General features: G+C 39.9%; 1 protein-coding gene across 1 annotated transcript; it reads left to right on the plus strand.

The window, feature by feature from the left end:
• Nucleotides 1–1,619: 1,619 nt before the first annotated feature.
• LOC110044794 (uncharacterized) lies at nucleotides 1,620–13,494 on the plus strand. The gene is made up of 2 exons (XM_020750381.2): nucleotides 1,620–2,012; nucleotides 8,154–13,494. Exon 2 carries the CDS (start codon nucleotides 8,180–8,182, stop codon nucleotides 10,205–10,207), a length of 2,028 nt encoding a protein of 675 aa, XP_020606040.2. The 5' UTR covers nucleotides 1,620–2,012; nucleotides 8,154–8,179; the 3' UTR covers nucleotides 10,208–13,494.
• Nucleotides 13,495–13,580: the final 86 nt, after the last annotated feature.

Genomic DNA, 13,580 nt, shown 5'->3' on the forward strand with positions numbered 1-13,580 from the left:
TACCCTATTTATGACCAAAACGGCTGAAAAACTCTACCCTTTGGGGCGGCACATACCTATATAGCCCATATAAAGAGTAAGCCTCCCCCGCCGGGACTTCAGCCTTGTAAAGAGCGGTTATGACAGAATTCCGAAGGTTCACGTCGATCGTGTGGATGAGGTTTATGTGATGGTCAAAATTTTAACTGTCGGCTGAGGTCGAGAAATGGCGCGTTTTGTAAGTGTTCATTGAGGTCTGATAACTTCAAAATTTAACCATAGTTAGAGAGACGGCTGATCTTGTAACTGTTAGCTGATAAATCGTGAGAAATTTAACTGATCACTGCAATTCAAGCACTATCACCCAGACCCTCGTAGTCAGGTGGTTACTTTAATTAACTGATTCAGTAACTGTTGGAAACGTATCACTTAAGGATTGTAACTATCTTTGGGTATTGTTGTTTGTAAATAAATAGTTAAAACTTAGCTGAACAGCTGTCAGGTTAAATAAAGTAATTCAGCTATTCATTCATTCCTTTTTTCTAGCAGTCATGAGTTTGTCTACATGCATCGGTTAATAATATAAAGTCATCTTTTTGTGTGAAAATAAGTGTCAAATGTGTTGCACTGCTGTGCTAATTGGGTACACTGTAAATAGTTAGGGTTAGGGTCAAATAGAACATAAACTATTAAGAATCCCGACTGGCTTCCTTGTCGAAATAACTTTTAATGTTGCAATGTAGATTTTCATATTGACTTCAAGTCAGTGGCGGATCCAGACCTTGAGCTAAGGAGGGGGAGGGGGGGAGGGGTGGTTTTGTTCTGCTTGCCCTGCCGGCTTTTCTTTCTTCAGTGATTTCTTCTTCTTTTTACCCAAAATAAGGGGGGGGGGGGGCTCCCCGGACCCCTACCCTAGATCTGCCACTGCATGTAAATATTTATATTGCTCATCAGTTTGTTAAAATGTTGCTCTCAGTCTGTGTTTCAAATAGATATGTTTCAGTACGTCGATGCTCCGATGGTAGTAACCAAACCATTTTCATTTAGCCGGTTAGCCGCAAAGAGAAATCATATGTCATAATAAAAGCTTTACCTATATTCCACTAAAAACTGGTACCTTTCAACAGTTCGAAGAGCTGCAAGAGGCTTAAGAATATCAGCAGTTCTTGAGGACGACTTCACAATCGATCAGCGAGCATACTGAAATTGAGAGCTATGTTCCGTTGTGGCACAAACGGCGGCATAAACGAGTAGTTCAAGAGAAAATAATAAAAGTACTTTCTCTTGGTAGACTGCAGTTCCATAATGATTTGGGATCTTTCCATTTTATGGTAAATCACTGATATCACATGAAGATTTAGCAAGAGTATTTCCGAAAAAAAAAGATGCCATGCGTTCGCTCACGTGTTTCATTCAACCAACATGAACGCGATGCCCGCGCCACAAGCCCACAATACAGGCAAACTTTCCCGCCATTTTTTCTCTTTTTATTTATTCAGAACTTTATAGACCTATACAGGTCTACGCGCTACATAATGAAAATACAGTAAGGAGCGCTGGATTTATAATTAATAACAAACGTTGAAATAATGAATAAAATCGGGAAATTGATCCTTGCGGCAGGGAATGACGTCAAAAAATTAAATAAATACAATTGCAATTTTTTTTTGAAGCTCACAGTTTTTTTGTTTTTTTTTTTTCTATTTGCGTTTAGTCTTCATCTTCTCTCCCTGCCGTAGGGAACAGTTTCCAGTTTTATTTTACTTCAGTTTTGAGTCTGATCGACCTCAACATGCAACACGTACCTCTTTACTCTCGGGGTCTCCTTGGGGCCGGCATTTAGCGTTGTGTGACGACCCCGAAGAGTCTCCACTAGCCCCTCCCTTGAAAGAAGCCAACTGCGTCAGCCTCGATCTCAAACAGGTAATGGCGTGGGTATCCTTCCTCTCAAGTTTCGATACAGAGGACACAGAGTGTTTTAGCGACTTGAGACGACGTGAGCTTGAACATCCGGTCACAAACATGCTGTAAAGGTGAGTTCCTTAGTAATATAGTGTTATACTTAGACACTGTATCGGTAAACTGGGTTCAGTTTTTCCTGAAAACGTATTCAGGTGCAGTTTGAGAGAGCTATGTGTGTTGGTATTCACCCACTCGAACAATCAACAAGGAAAATCGATACCCAGAAAATCGGTCGTGGATAGTTTTAGTTGGTATGTAAAATGGTAATCTTAAGTGAATCAAGAAATCAAAGAAACTTATTCGAGCCGCTTTTTTCTCCTACTTGTTTGCGGTATCGAGTGTCTCATAATTTATCTGTCAGGAAATGGTGTCCATAGCTATGCATGTACGTGACTACAACACTTGTGTGAGTTCATTCGGCTAACGTCATTGCAATCTTTTGTCCTTTTATGAGGCTTGCTGGTGCAGTCTTAACTAAATTGAAAGAGTTTCTTTGACGTATCAGGAATCTGCAGATTCCACCTAGGTTTCGACACTATCTTGTCCATGTTAACCAAAATTCTGTCTTTCATATTTGACCTTTCTTTAGATTTGTTGCTTGTTCGCATTTTTAAAATATGTAGGACTTCTCCACCATCTTTTCTCTCTCACTTCATTTCGAATAGAGCCGTAGTATTCTTAGTAAGATTACATTTGTAATTTAGTGCTCCAAATAGGTCAGATATTTTAATGTCAGCAGTAACTTTGAATTTGTTTCAAAATAAGCATGTATCAAATTGTAATTGTACAGAGGAGAAACAGCCGTATGTTTTGGAATGAAATCTGTCTTACATTTTCGGAGGGGAAATATGTCCATGCTTTTCACCACCTTGTAACAAATTGAATCTCAGATCAGTGCAAAGTGCATTTTATTAATTTTTGGCTGTAATTTATTTATTTATTTATTATGATCCATACTTTTGATTGGAGGGTCAGGTGCTTTGCATGTGGCTCTGGAAACATGTTACTGACTTTACATTACGTTTTTTCTTAATTTGATGAAGGGAATTGAAATAGCCACTTAATGTTTACATTACTTGATGTAAAGACTTCAGTGAGAATTTGAAAGCACTTCAAAGTCACGTTTATGTTTGTTTTCAATGAAAAATTTTAATAAAGTTTTTGACTGAATTTTCTGCTACTGCTCAGTGAGAGTAGATTTTTTTGATAACAGTGAGAGAACAGACCTTATATGATTTATTTTCATTAGTCTCAGAGTGCATCTTGTTTCCAGTTTACCAGATATGGCAGGTTTGAAACTTCTGCTCTCCAGTCTTGGAATAATTTACTTTGCGCTTTGCAAAATCAGCATAAACAAATTAAATCAATGTTATCAACCACTGATTCACTAAATTTGTAAACAGGTTCAATCATATTAAGGAAGGTCACAATAGTTTATAGGGGAAATTTGCTGTGTAGGTGTGAAATAAAGATAGTACATACAGTATTCATTCAAGAGGTGGCATTGTATACCATTTAGTTTTGTGGCACAAAGTAATATCTTTTCAGCATCTTGTGCCATAGCTTGGGGCTAAAGGATTTTGCAGTTTGTCCGATGAACTCTATCCTTTGTTTTCCTGATGGGGAATTTAAGTTTTTCAGGAAAATATTTTTGTGATTTTAAACTACAGAAGTACCATAAGAGATGAAATTATTGTATCAGTTATATTGTAATTTAGTTCATGATGATTGTAAAACATTGGAGGGGGTCTGTGAGAATGACGACTGGTCTAAGCAAGCTCAAAGATGGGTTTGCTTTGCACCCTGTTTTTATCAGTGACTTCTGATTTGTTTAAATCTGTACATTACTGGCCATGATGTATGATTTTGTCACCAGTACTGGGATAATTAAATAGCCCAGTACCTCTGTATATGTAGAAGACCACACAGCTTATTTTGCATTATGTAAGAAAACCATTCTACACTGTACATCAGGGTCTGAAATTAACTTTTTTAGGCAGGCGCCAACTGGGGACTGAAATTTTTTTTTCAGTCGCCATAGGGAAAAATTTGGTCGCCAAAAAGTGTCAATAAAATTTTTCCTTCACAGTGAAACACAAACCAAAATTTTTGGTGGCCAGATGGAAAATTCTGGTCGCCAATATTTCTTTCAAGAATCAGAATGAAGAGAACGCATTTGGGGCCTCAATGTCGATTTTTTCGCTAACGAATAAGATTAAATACAAACATGCTGATTATTTATACACCTACCACTGAAAAACCAAGACGAACGAATCGAATGCTGGCCATATACGCAGTTTCGTGTGACCGCCAAATGTTTCAAGTCAACTTTATACCTTTTCTTGTCTCTACCTTTTGGAGAAGAAATGTACCCGACTGAAAAACTGGCGTTTGGTTCTTTGCTCTATGTTCAAAACGATTTTTCCTTTCGCGTTCTGTCAAGACCACCCATGAAAATTTGTCTTTCCATTGGGGGTAGAAACTTGCGTTTAGCTGACGACTTTTTGATTGGATGGTTTTCTTCCCGCCCGTCCATCTCGTTCTTGCTGGCAAAATATTTGCAATGGATGTCATCAGGAATCAAACCAGTACTGAAATCATCTTTTGACCACTTTGACAGACGCCCGGAGAATATCTAAATCTTCAACTAATCTCTCCGCGGATGTTCTGTCTCCACTTTGTAATAAATTACGGAAAGATTTCAGAACATCTTTGGACACCACATCGACGGGATAAATATTCATGACCAAAGAACGCACGGCCTCTTGCGCCCGCAATACGTATGTTACGGTAAACCGCTGAAGAAACACGACGGCAAGGCTTTGCAATGATCGTGACTGTGAAAACAGGAAAATCGGTTTTATACTTCAAAAGCAGCGGAAAGGTAAAAAGTGGCCAATTGGCGGGCGGCTTTGAATTTTATTTTAATAAATTTGGCTGAAAATCAAAGTTATTGTTTGTATAATTATTGTGGCATGAAATAGTTAATTGCCTGCTGGCGACCAGTTGTGAAATTCTGGTTGCCAGTGCAAAATTTTTAGTCACATTGGCGACCAGCAAAGCACAATTTCGGACCCTGTACATGTATTTACAATTGCATAGCAGGCGTGGTAGTAGTAAGTATTACCCAGTGATTGATAGTACTTTAACTCACATTCTGATTAGTTTTCGTAATATTATTATTGCCCTCGATTGTGTTCAGTTTTTTGTGCATCAGTACTGAAAAGTATCAGTACACTATACAGCTGTAACTGGCAGTAAATCAGTACTTTCATTGTTTTATTCAGCCAGTAGGTTTGTAAATAGTCTGCTAAAACAAGTACATTGTAACAGACTGAGTTTGACTGTTAGCTAGGAGCTTTGCTCCTTGTCAGCTACATGTATCAGAGTGTACGGTTTAGTGCAAGGAATTTCTTCACGGTCATAATTTTGTTTCATTTCTTAGACAGTTGAAGTTTTTTTCAGGGGCTCTCTCTTTGCAGCTGGCTAAAATTCTGTCAATAATCTCTTTCCTTTTGAATGGGAATATTTGCAAAAGGTACTCTAAGATGAAAGTATTGTGCTTTGTTCATTGCTGGCGTAGGGTAGAACACACCCAAGGACTACAAAAACAAACATAGCACTGATTAATACAGTACTGTAATCATTTTGTTTGCTCTATGCAAGTTATATTTATTTAAGCTATTTTTCGGCTTAAAATGATGCAGGGTGTTGAAGGTTTTAGTCTTCAGTTGCAATGGTACAACAATGTATTTCAGAAAAAGTCAAGATGCAAAGACATTTTTCAGCTTGCTTACTGCCCATTACAATGAGAACCTGGTTAAACGCAGCACATGTGATGTAAGTCAAAAAACAGAATGCTCAATTTCCAGTTTCTTAGACAACACAATTTTGAACTGTTCGTTATTAGTGATTTCATTTCATGGAAATTTGGAAGAAAATACTTCACAAAATATCTTTGTCCCACTTTGCCACTGACTCTACAAATACCTTAGCAGTGGTTTTCGATATAAAATTTCCATACAGTATCGTAAATGAACACTTGCTCAAATGATAAAAATCAGATACTGACAGCTGATCATAAATTCAGTTTTTTGACCTGAGTAGCAGAGACTTCTCTGGCATTGAACCATTCATGGCATCTTACAGATAATGCTTGAAGCCTCCAAGCCGTCAATCAATTCGTGGAAAAAATATGACAAGGGATTGCTACATTTGAAAATTGGTGGACGTGCCTTTGACACAAACTCTCAAAGGGCCTCTGAATTGCTGTATGAAACTATTACAGCCTCTCTTTTCACTCATCTTTTGACGCCCGTGCTACTCGTGGCTCATGGCTTGGCCACTCGTATCTGCTCATTCCCTCAGTTTTTTGCATTCTTCCCCACAGATTTTTAAGCAAAAGACAGAATGCTCCCAGTATAAGCATTCATAGGCTGTCAAGAGAAAACTCTTAATGGCTATCAAGAAAAATTTGAGGAGTTTTAAATTAGATGAGTGAACACAAGTCACCGAAACACATGAGGGGTTAGAGAGATTTAGGCAAAACGAGGGCAAGCATTAAAATGTTTTGAAACTCTGTCATTCTCATTCTCTGTCAACTTGTGGATGAAAAACCTATTCTGTGCACACACATACAGTCATGTCTCAAGCAATTTTTAACAAAAGTTCATACTCTGCCTTTGGAATTCTCAGTAAAGACATTGAAAATTAATTCTTTTTTTAGAGCCCTGGAAAACTCCTTGAAAATTCTTTTTCCTTTACCTACTCCTGAAAAACTCCTAACATTTTCCACAAACACTTGGTAAGTCAGCTGCTCTAGAAGTGTTGATTAATTTTGTTTCAAAAGTTTACAACATTTGATTTCCTAACCATGGGTGCAGGAATTTCTTATACATAACATGGAAAAATACTGGAAAATCCCTGAAATTTGTCTTCTCTTAGATAGCAAACTCTGTTGAGAAAACAAGACCATTGCTCTTACAATTGTAGGTTTTCCTTGATGTAAATGCAGTTTTGACTGTTCAAAGTCATGCTCATTAAGGTACTTTCCCAAACTGTAAAGCCATTATTATTATTGTAGTAAGGCACCCTCCATGTAAATTCTCTGTTGAAAATGGATTTTCCAGTAAATACAATTTACATAAACCAATATCGATTGCCTTTGGTTGCTTGGCTATTATGCTTTTCGCATGTATTTTGCATATGAATGCAGTAAATATTTATTATTTGCCTAGTGGGCTTTCCTGGGAGGTTGGGTCACCCTGGGAACATGCCTACACATGGGCATGGGTGTGGTGTAGGATTTTTTGATTTTGACACCATTTTCTATCCCTGGATAGGGGGATTGGGTGGTTTCAGAAACTGCAGGCAGCATCTCAGAATTCTGAAGGAGAGGGGGAGGTCTATAGACTCCATAGACCCTGTAGTCTTTCCCTTTTAACTGTACCTATAGATATGATCCCCTCATCCCTTAAAAGACTGCAGCCCTAGGACAGACGGCAAAGTGTCTTGCCCAGGAACACAATTTGTAATAAATCCCAGCCAGGATGTGAATCTGGACCCCTTGATCTGGAGTCCAGCACATTAACCATTAGACCACTGCCCCTCTTACAAGTGAGGACAACCATACACACCACAACCATATTATTACTTATGCCATATCATACCATACCCTGCAATACCATACCATCTCATACAATGTCTTGTCATGCCATGCCATGCCATGCCATGCCATGCAATGCTATGCCATGCCATGTCATGCCATTCTATGCGGTACCGCTTGTCATACCATGCTATACAATGCTGTGTCATGTCCATGCTATGCCATGTCATGCCATGCCATGCCGTGTCGTGTCATACCATACCATGCCATGTCATACCATGCCATGCTATGCGGTACCATTTGTCATGCCATGCTATACAGTACTGTGTCATGTCGATGCTATGCCATGTCATGCCATGCCATGCCATGTCATGTCATTCCATACCATGCCATATCATGCCATGCCATGCTATGCGGTACCGTTTGTCATGCCATGCTATACAATACTCTGTCATGTCCATGCTGTGCCATGTCATGCCATATCAACTTCATTCATCAGAAGTAACTTTTGTAAACTATAGGTTATTGAGGTTTCGTTTGACTTGAAGGTAATTTTGTCAAATCCAAACGCAAGTTCTTTAGCACCAACCTCTGTTTTATTTTTCAGGTGTGAAGACCAAGTGTATTCCATCTATGGACAAACCTACCCAACCCTCAACAAGTAATTCCAACAATCGCAGTCAAGGTCATCATTTGCATAATGCTAACTCTGCCGCGACCTCAGGGCATCAGAGTAAGAAGGGCTCGGGAAAAGTCCACTACTACCAGTGTGCTAACTGTGAAAAGGCCTTTCTGTACAAATCAAAACTGCTTCTTCACGAGATAACCCACAGTGGAGAAAGGCCTTTTAAGTGTGCAAGTTGTGACAAGACGTACAAAAGGGAGTCGGAGCTTGTGGTTCATCAGCGGGTTCACACCGGAGAGCGACCCTTTCGTTGCAGAAAATGCGAGAAGGCGTTCAAAACAAAATCAGAGCTTGTGGTGCATGATAGGTTTCACACTGGTGAAAGGCCTTACAAATGTCTCCATTGTGAAAAATCCTTCAGAACAGCTTCCGAGCTTGGTTTACACAACAAGGTCACTTCAGGTGAAAGGTCTTTCAGATGTGCCAAATGTGACAGGGGTTTCTTTCGGCAGGCCGATCTCACCATTCATGAACGAAATCATTGCGGAGAGAAGCCCTACAAATGCAACCATTGTGAAAGAAGCTTCAGGACTGAATCCGAACAAGCAAAGCACGAGAAGAATCACAGCATCGTCAAGCTTGTTAAATGTACAGTCTGTGACAAGTCATTTAAATCAAAAGACCACCTTGAAGCCCACGCAAAAACTCACGTCGTCGAGAAGCGTTTCGATTGTTCGACATGTTCACTGTCCTTTGGCACATCAGCCGAGCTCTCGGCTCACAACGACACTCACGCTGGGAAAAGGCTTTACAAGTGTTCTCAGTGTGATAAATCTTTTGCTTTCAAGTCCAAACTCTTTCAGCACTGGGTGATTCACACCGGGGAGAGACCTTTTAAATGCGTCCAGTGCAATAAGTCTTACGGAAGGAAGTCAGAACTCGTAGTGCATCAAAGAATACATACAGGTGAAAAACCTTTCAAGTGTACTAGCTGTGAAAAGTGCTTCAAAACAACATCAGAACTGGTCGTGCACTGCAGAACTCACACTGGTGAAAAGCCGTACAAGTGCACCTATTGTGAGAAGCAATTCAAGACTGCATCTGAGCTTGGCGTCCACAGAAGAAGCCACATCGGCGACAAGCCATTTTCCTGCACTCGATGTGAAATGTCGTTCAAGCGAATGGCTGATCTTAACACTCACAAAAGATTTCATTTGATCGATTTGCCATTCACTTGCCAACTTTGTGTCATGGCGTTTGGAACCGCCTCGGAACTTGCCATCCACGAGCAATTGCACAGTTCCATTCTGCAAAACAGCTTGAATCAGAATGGAGGGGTACAAGGTTCAGAAGTTGGACTAGCGTCTCAGACTAACGGACAGCCTTCTGTGCAAGGGCTCATTTCCGATCAAATGTTGAATTTTGGCCAAGGACTCAAGATGGCGCAGCTCTCTGTAGCTGACAACAAGGCGGATGCTTCTGAAGACCGTAAACATGTCCGAGCCAATGGAAAACTGCACAATGGCGAGCCAGATCTTGACATGAACAAGCTCATGAAAATTGTGAACAAACCATTCAAATGCAGCCAGTGCGGCAAAGCTTTTGTTTCCACCACCGAGTTGGCCGGGCACGTAAGAATTCACACTGGTCAAAGACCATTCAAGTGCAGTCAGTGCGACAATTGCTACAGGACGCAGTCAACACTTTCCGTCCACATGAAGAGCCATGAGAAGGAAAAGCGCTACAAATGTACCTACTGTGAGGTGACGTGCCCAACGCTCTCCAAACTGTACGATCATTACATGCTTCATCAATCGGAGAAGCCTCCTGAAGGTTCACAACCAAACAACCACTGCGCCCAAGAACGGGTGATCCGCATAGACGATGACGATATTCTACCATTTAGATGTTGGGTCTGCCAAAAACGTTTCAGTGACCAGTCGGCTTTAGATCATCACATTAGTTTACATCGAGACAGGAGTAGTACCCTTGAATCGTGTGTTAAGAAGTTGAAAAGCTCCATTGCAGAAAAATGACGAGGAGATAGTGACATTCCCAGAGTATAGTGGTCACCAAAGTCGCAAAGCACACAATGGAGCACTGGAAAACTTTTCAAGTGCATGATTGTGTTCTTTTGGTAGACACGAGACTACTGAGCTGGCAATTGAATCCTTTGTCCAAAATGAGACAAAAGCAGGTTTGTTTAGTTCTAGATGATGAATTGCTTTGAATTTCGTCTTGACTGCGAGCAGGCTCTTTAAAAACAATTATTCCACGGGCGCGTTGGATGTGAGATGATAGATAGTCAACGAGGCGCGTAGTTGGCTATAATCAGCTCATATCCAACCAGCGCGAGTGAAGTAGTCGTTTTATTAAAAACTCCCCCAAAATAAAGAAAACTAAAAATTACGACCCAAACATTACGCGTACGCTTACCATATTTGTAGAGCATGGTATAATGGCTCACATAACATGATGGCTAAGCCAATGAAAATTCTTGAATTGGATTATCCAATGGTCTAGTTTGTAATAAGTCTTATTATCTATAGTATTTCTTGAGAGTGTAGCGACGACTGTTGGTCAAATATTGCGAACGTTACTCGCGCGCGGTGGATCTGAGCCGGGAAAAAGTTGAGAGACTGCTCGTAACCTAAATTACGTCAGTGAATTTCTAGTCTTGTGACATAACAAAATGCGGTAGATATTTTTTTACATGGCAGTGAAATCTTGTGGATATACAAATCGGTAATATTATGATTGCTTGATTTACAATTATGTTATTATTATCTTTTTTGAATTCACGGGAAACAACAGCAAGTTACGGCTGCTGAAGATTGGTCCTGTTAATCCTGTCATTTACTTTTTGGCAATTTTTTTTGTGACAAAAGACGAATAACAGATAGACAAAACATATTATAGGCTCGATTACCAGCCGCTGTTCAGGAAAGGAGACCGGACACGAGAGAGCGGCGGAAATCGAGCCTAAACATATTATGGATAACAAAAAAGAAGGACCTTGACCTTAAGGGTGTCGGAGTGTGTACGAGTGTGTACGCCTTTCTCTTTAGCTCTTCCAGCGAAGACAATGTAAGGAAATTAACAAAAATTGAATATCGATTTCCAGCAATTTGGAAATTTTATATGCTTACCTCAATTCTGTTTAGAATGTGAGAAGCTTCGCCGCAATATTTCCGAAGCGGGACAGGTACACCATAGTTAGCATAGTAACTATGGTTACACTAAGTACTACGGTAGTTTATTTTCTATGAAAAATGCTGCTTTAAGTTTTAAGTGGCTCTTTCTACCTACATGTAATAGTGTTGCAGCGAAAAACGTCTTGATAAATTGTATTGCTAGTATTATATTGTTTATAAGAATTAACGGTGCTTCTATTAAACAATTAGATTATGAGCTGGAGATTTCAACTATCGCGTGATAGTTGACAAGGGCACAGCCCGAGTCAACGATCGCGCGATAGAAATCGAGAGCGAATAATCTAATTGTTTTAGTATAAATCTACTAGTCGGTCAACACTTAATCTAAATCCTCTTCACAGACTCTTCGAAAACGCCAAGAAGCGGCCGTCATTTTGTTAACAAGGGCACACTGCTACGCTACTCACTATCTATCAGAGAATAGATAGTGAGTAGCGTAGCCAATCAGAGAACGGCATTCGTGATAGAACGCCAGAAGATTTACACTAATAGCAATTAGGTAGGAGAGCACAGTATTTCAATACTAATTATTACAATTTTGTATACATATATGAGCTCCGTTTCCACCAAAACCCACATCATGTTTAGAAACTGCTTACGTATCTGTTAGTAAACTTGCTTACTGACTTGAAAGTTCCCAAAGTTCAAAACTACAGAAAGTGTTAAAGTTCATAGACAGATTCGGCCTACGTGGTGTCATCCTTGTTGCTACCCAATCCAGACCACGTGATGATTTATTTGGGAGGTTGCAGTTGTGCAATTTGTCACACGCAACTAGTATGTGCAAACAGAACAATTGTAACCTCCCAAATGAATCATCACGTGATTTGAATTGAGTGGCAAATGACAAGGATGTGAACACGTCAGCCGAATCCGTCCATTTTGTGCGATAACTACTTGAAAGAATTGGTAAGTGGCTTTCGTGGTCACACAGTGGAGATTCTCTGATTGAAGCTTGAACTTGTTTAACTAAGCTGGTTTAACTAGACATGTCAATGTGTAGTTGGTGTAAACGGGGTATCAGCATTGCGGGTGATCATGAGAATCACGACTGTCAAGAACGCTACATGAATGTTGTAAAATGTTCTTGACTGTCCGATTCTCCAAACAATGCTAAAGCATAGTTCATTATATTTTCTTAGGCATATTTTAATACACGCATGTTCTGCATGATTTTCTCATTTTAGTACTTCAATTTTGTACGATTTTCGTATTTTTGTAATTTCAATTGGCCACGTTCATCACAGTGGTACTTTTGCTGTTTGGTATACTCTTTTTTAAGACGTAGTTAGGTATTGCTTATTGGATCGGAGAATGACTTATCGAAGATATTTACTAAATACCATTACATTACAGAGTAATTATAGACCTATTTAGCCTCGTCTGCAATGGTGGTGTTGCGTGATGTACGATCAGTGTATGTATTGGGTGACGTGTCCAGTTGAACGTCCAAAAAGTCGAAATTTGATCCTGTTACCCTCAGAGTCAGTCACGAATTTTGACATGCCGTGATATTCCTGCTTATAGATGCATTTTCCAAAACAATTTCCTATGGGGTTAATTGTGGGAGGGCGGGGACGGGAGCTTACTATCCGAAGGAATTCGGCGCTTCAAAATACAAAACAAGCTATACGACAGGGGACCTTTAATTGGACGAAGTTATGCCTTTCTTTGAGAGCTAGAACTCAATATCGGCCCATGGGCTTATGTTCGGGGGATGAGAGTTTATTTTCGAAAGAATTTTTGAATTTGAGGGTTGTATGGGGGAAGCTAAACAGAGATTGAACCAAGAGACCTTAATTCATTCCACCAAGTTGTGATTGGCTCGTTTCCCCGCGACTGACCCAAAAACGCGTGGAAAATACTCGACTCCTTTCCTAGGACCGCTAGCAGGATACGTGAGGTTCTTACTCCTGGTCTTTGTAGATTCGTTGGCCTTTATAGGCCTTAGACTGTTCATACCACAGAGTGTGTGCAAAGCTTAGAAACACCACCACTGCAGGCTGGAGGATGACACTTGGTAATTAGTTTTGTCAATCGATGAGCTACGCTGGACGTTTCTCCAATATTTATTACTCTGTTTGATAATAAAACGATATGTTACGAAAGATTTGCGTCTTCAGTTTTTTGACTTTGTCAGAATAATTTATTGCCATACTTATGGGTAAGTTTGGCCATAGTAAATTCACTAGCC

This window comes from Orbicella faveolata, unplaced genomic scaffold, assembly GCF_042242905.1.
Source record: "Orbicella faveolata isolate gen_17 unplaced genomic scaffold, um_ofav_v1 contig_1, whole genome shotgun sequence".
Taxonomy (NCBI): domain Eukaryota; kingdom Metazoa; phylum Cnidaria; class Anthozoa; order Scleractinia; family Merulinidae; genus Orbicella; species Orbicella faveolata.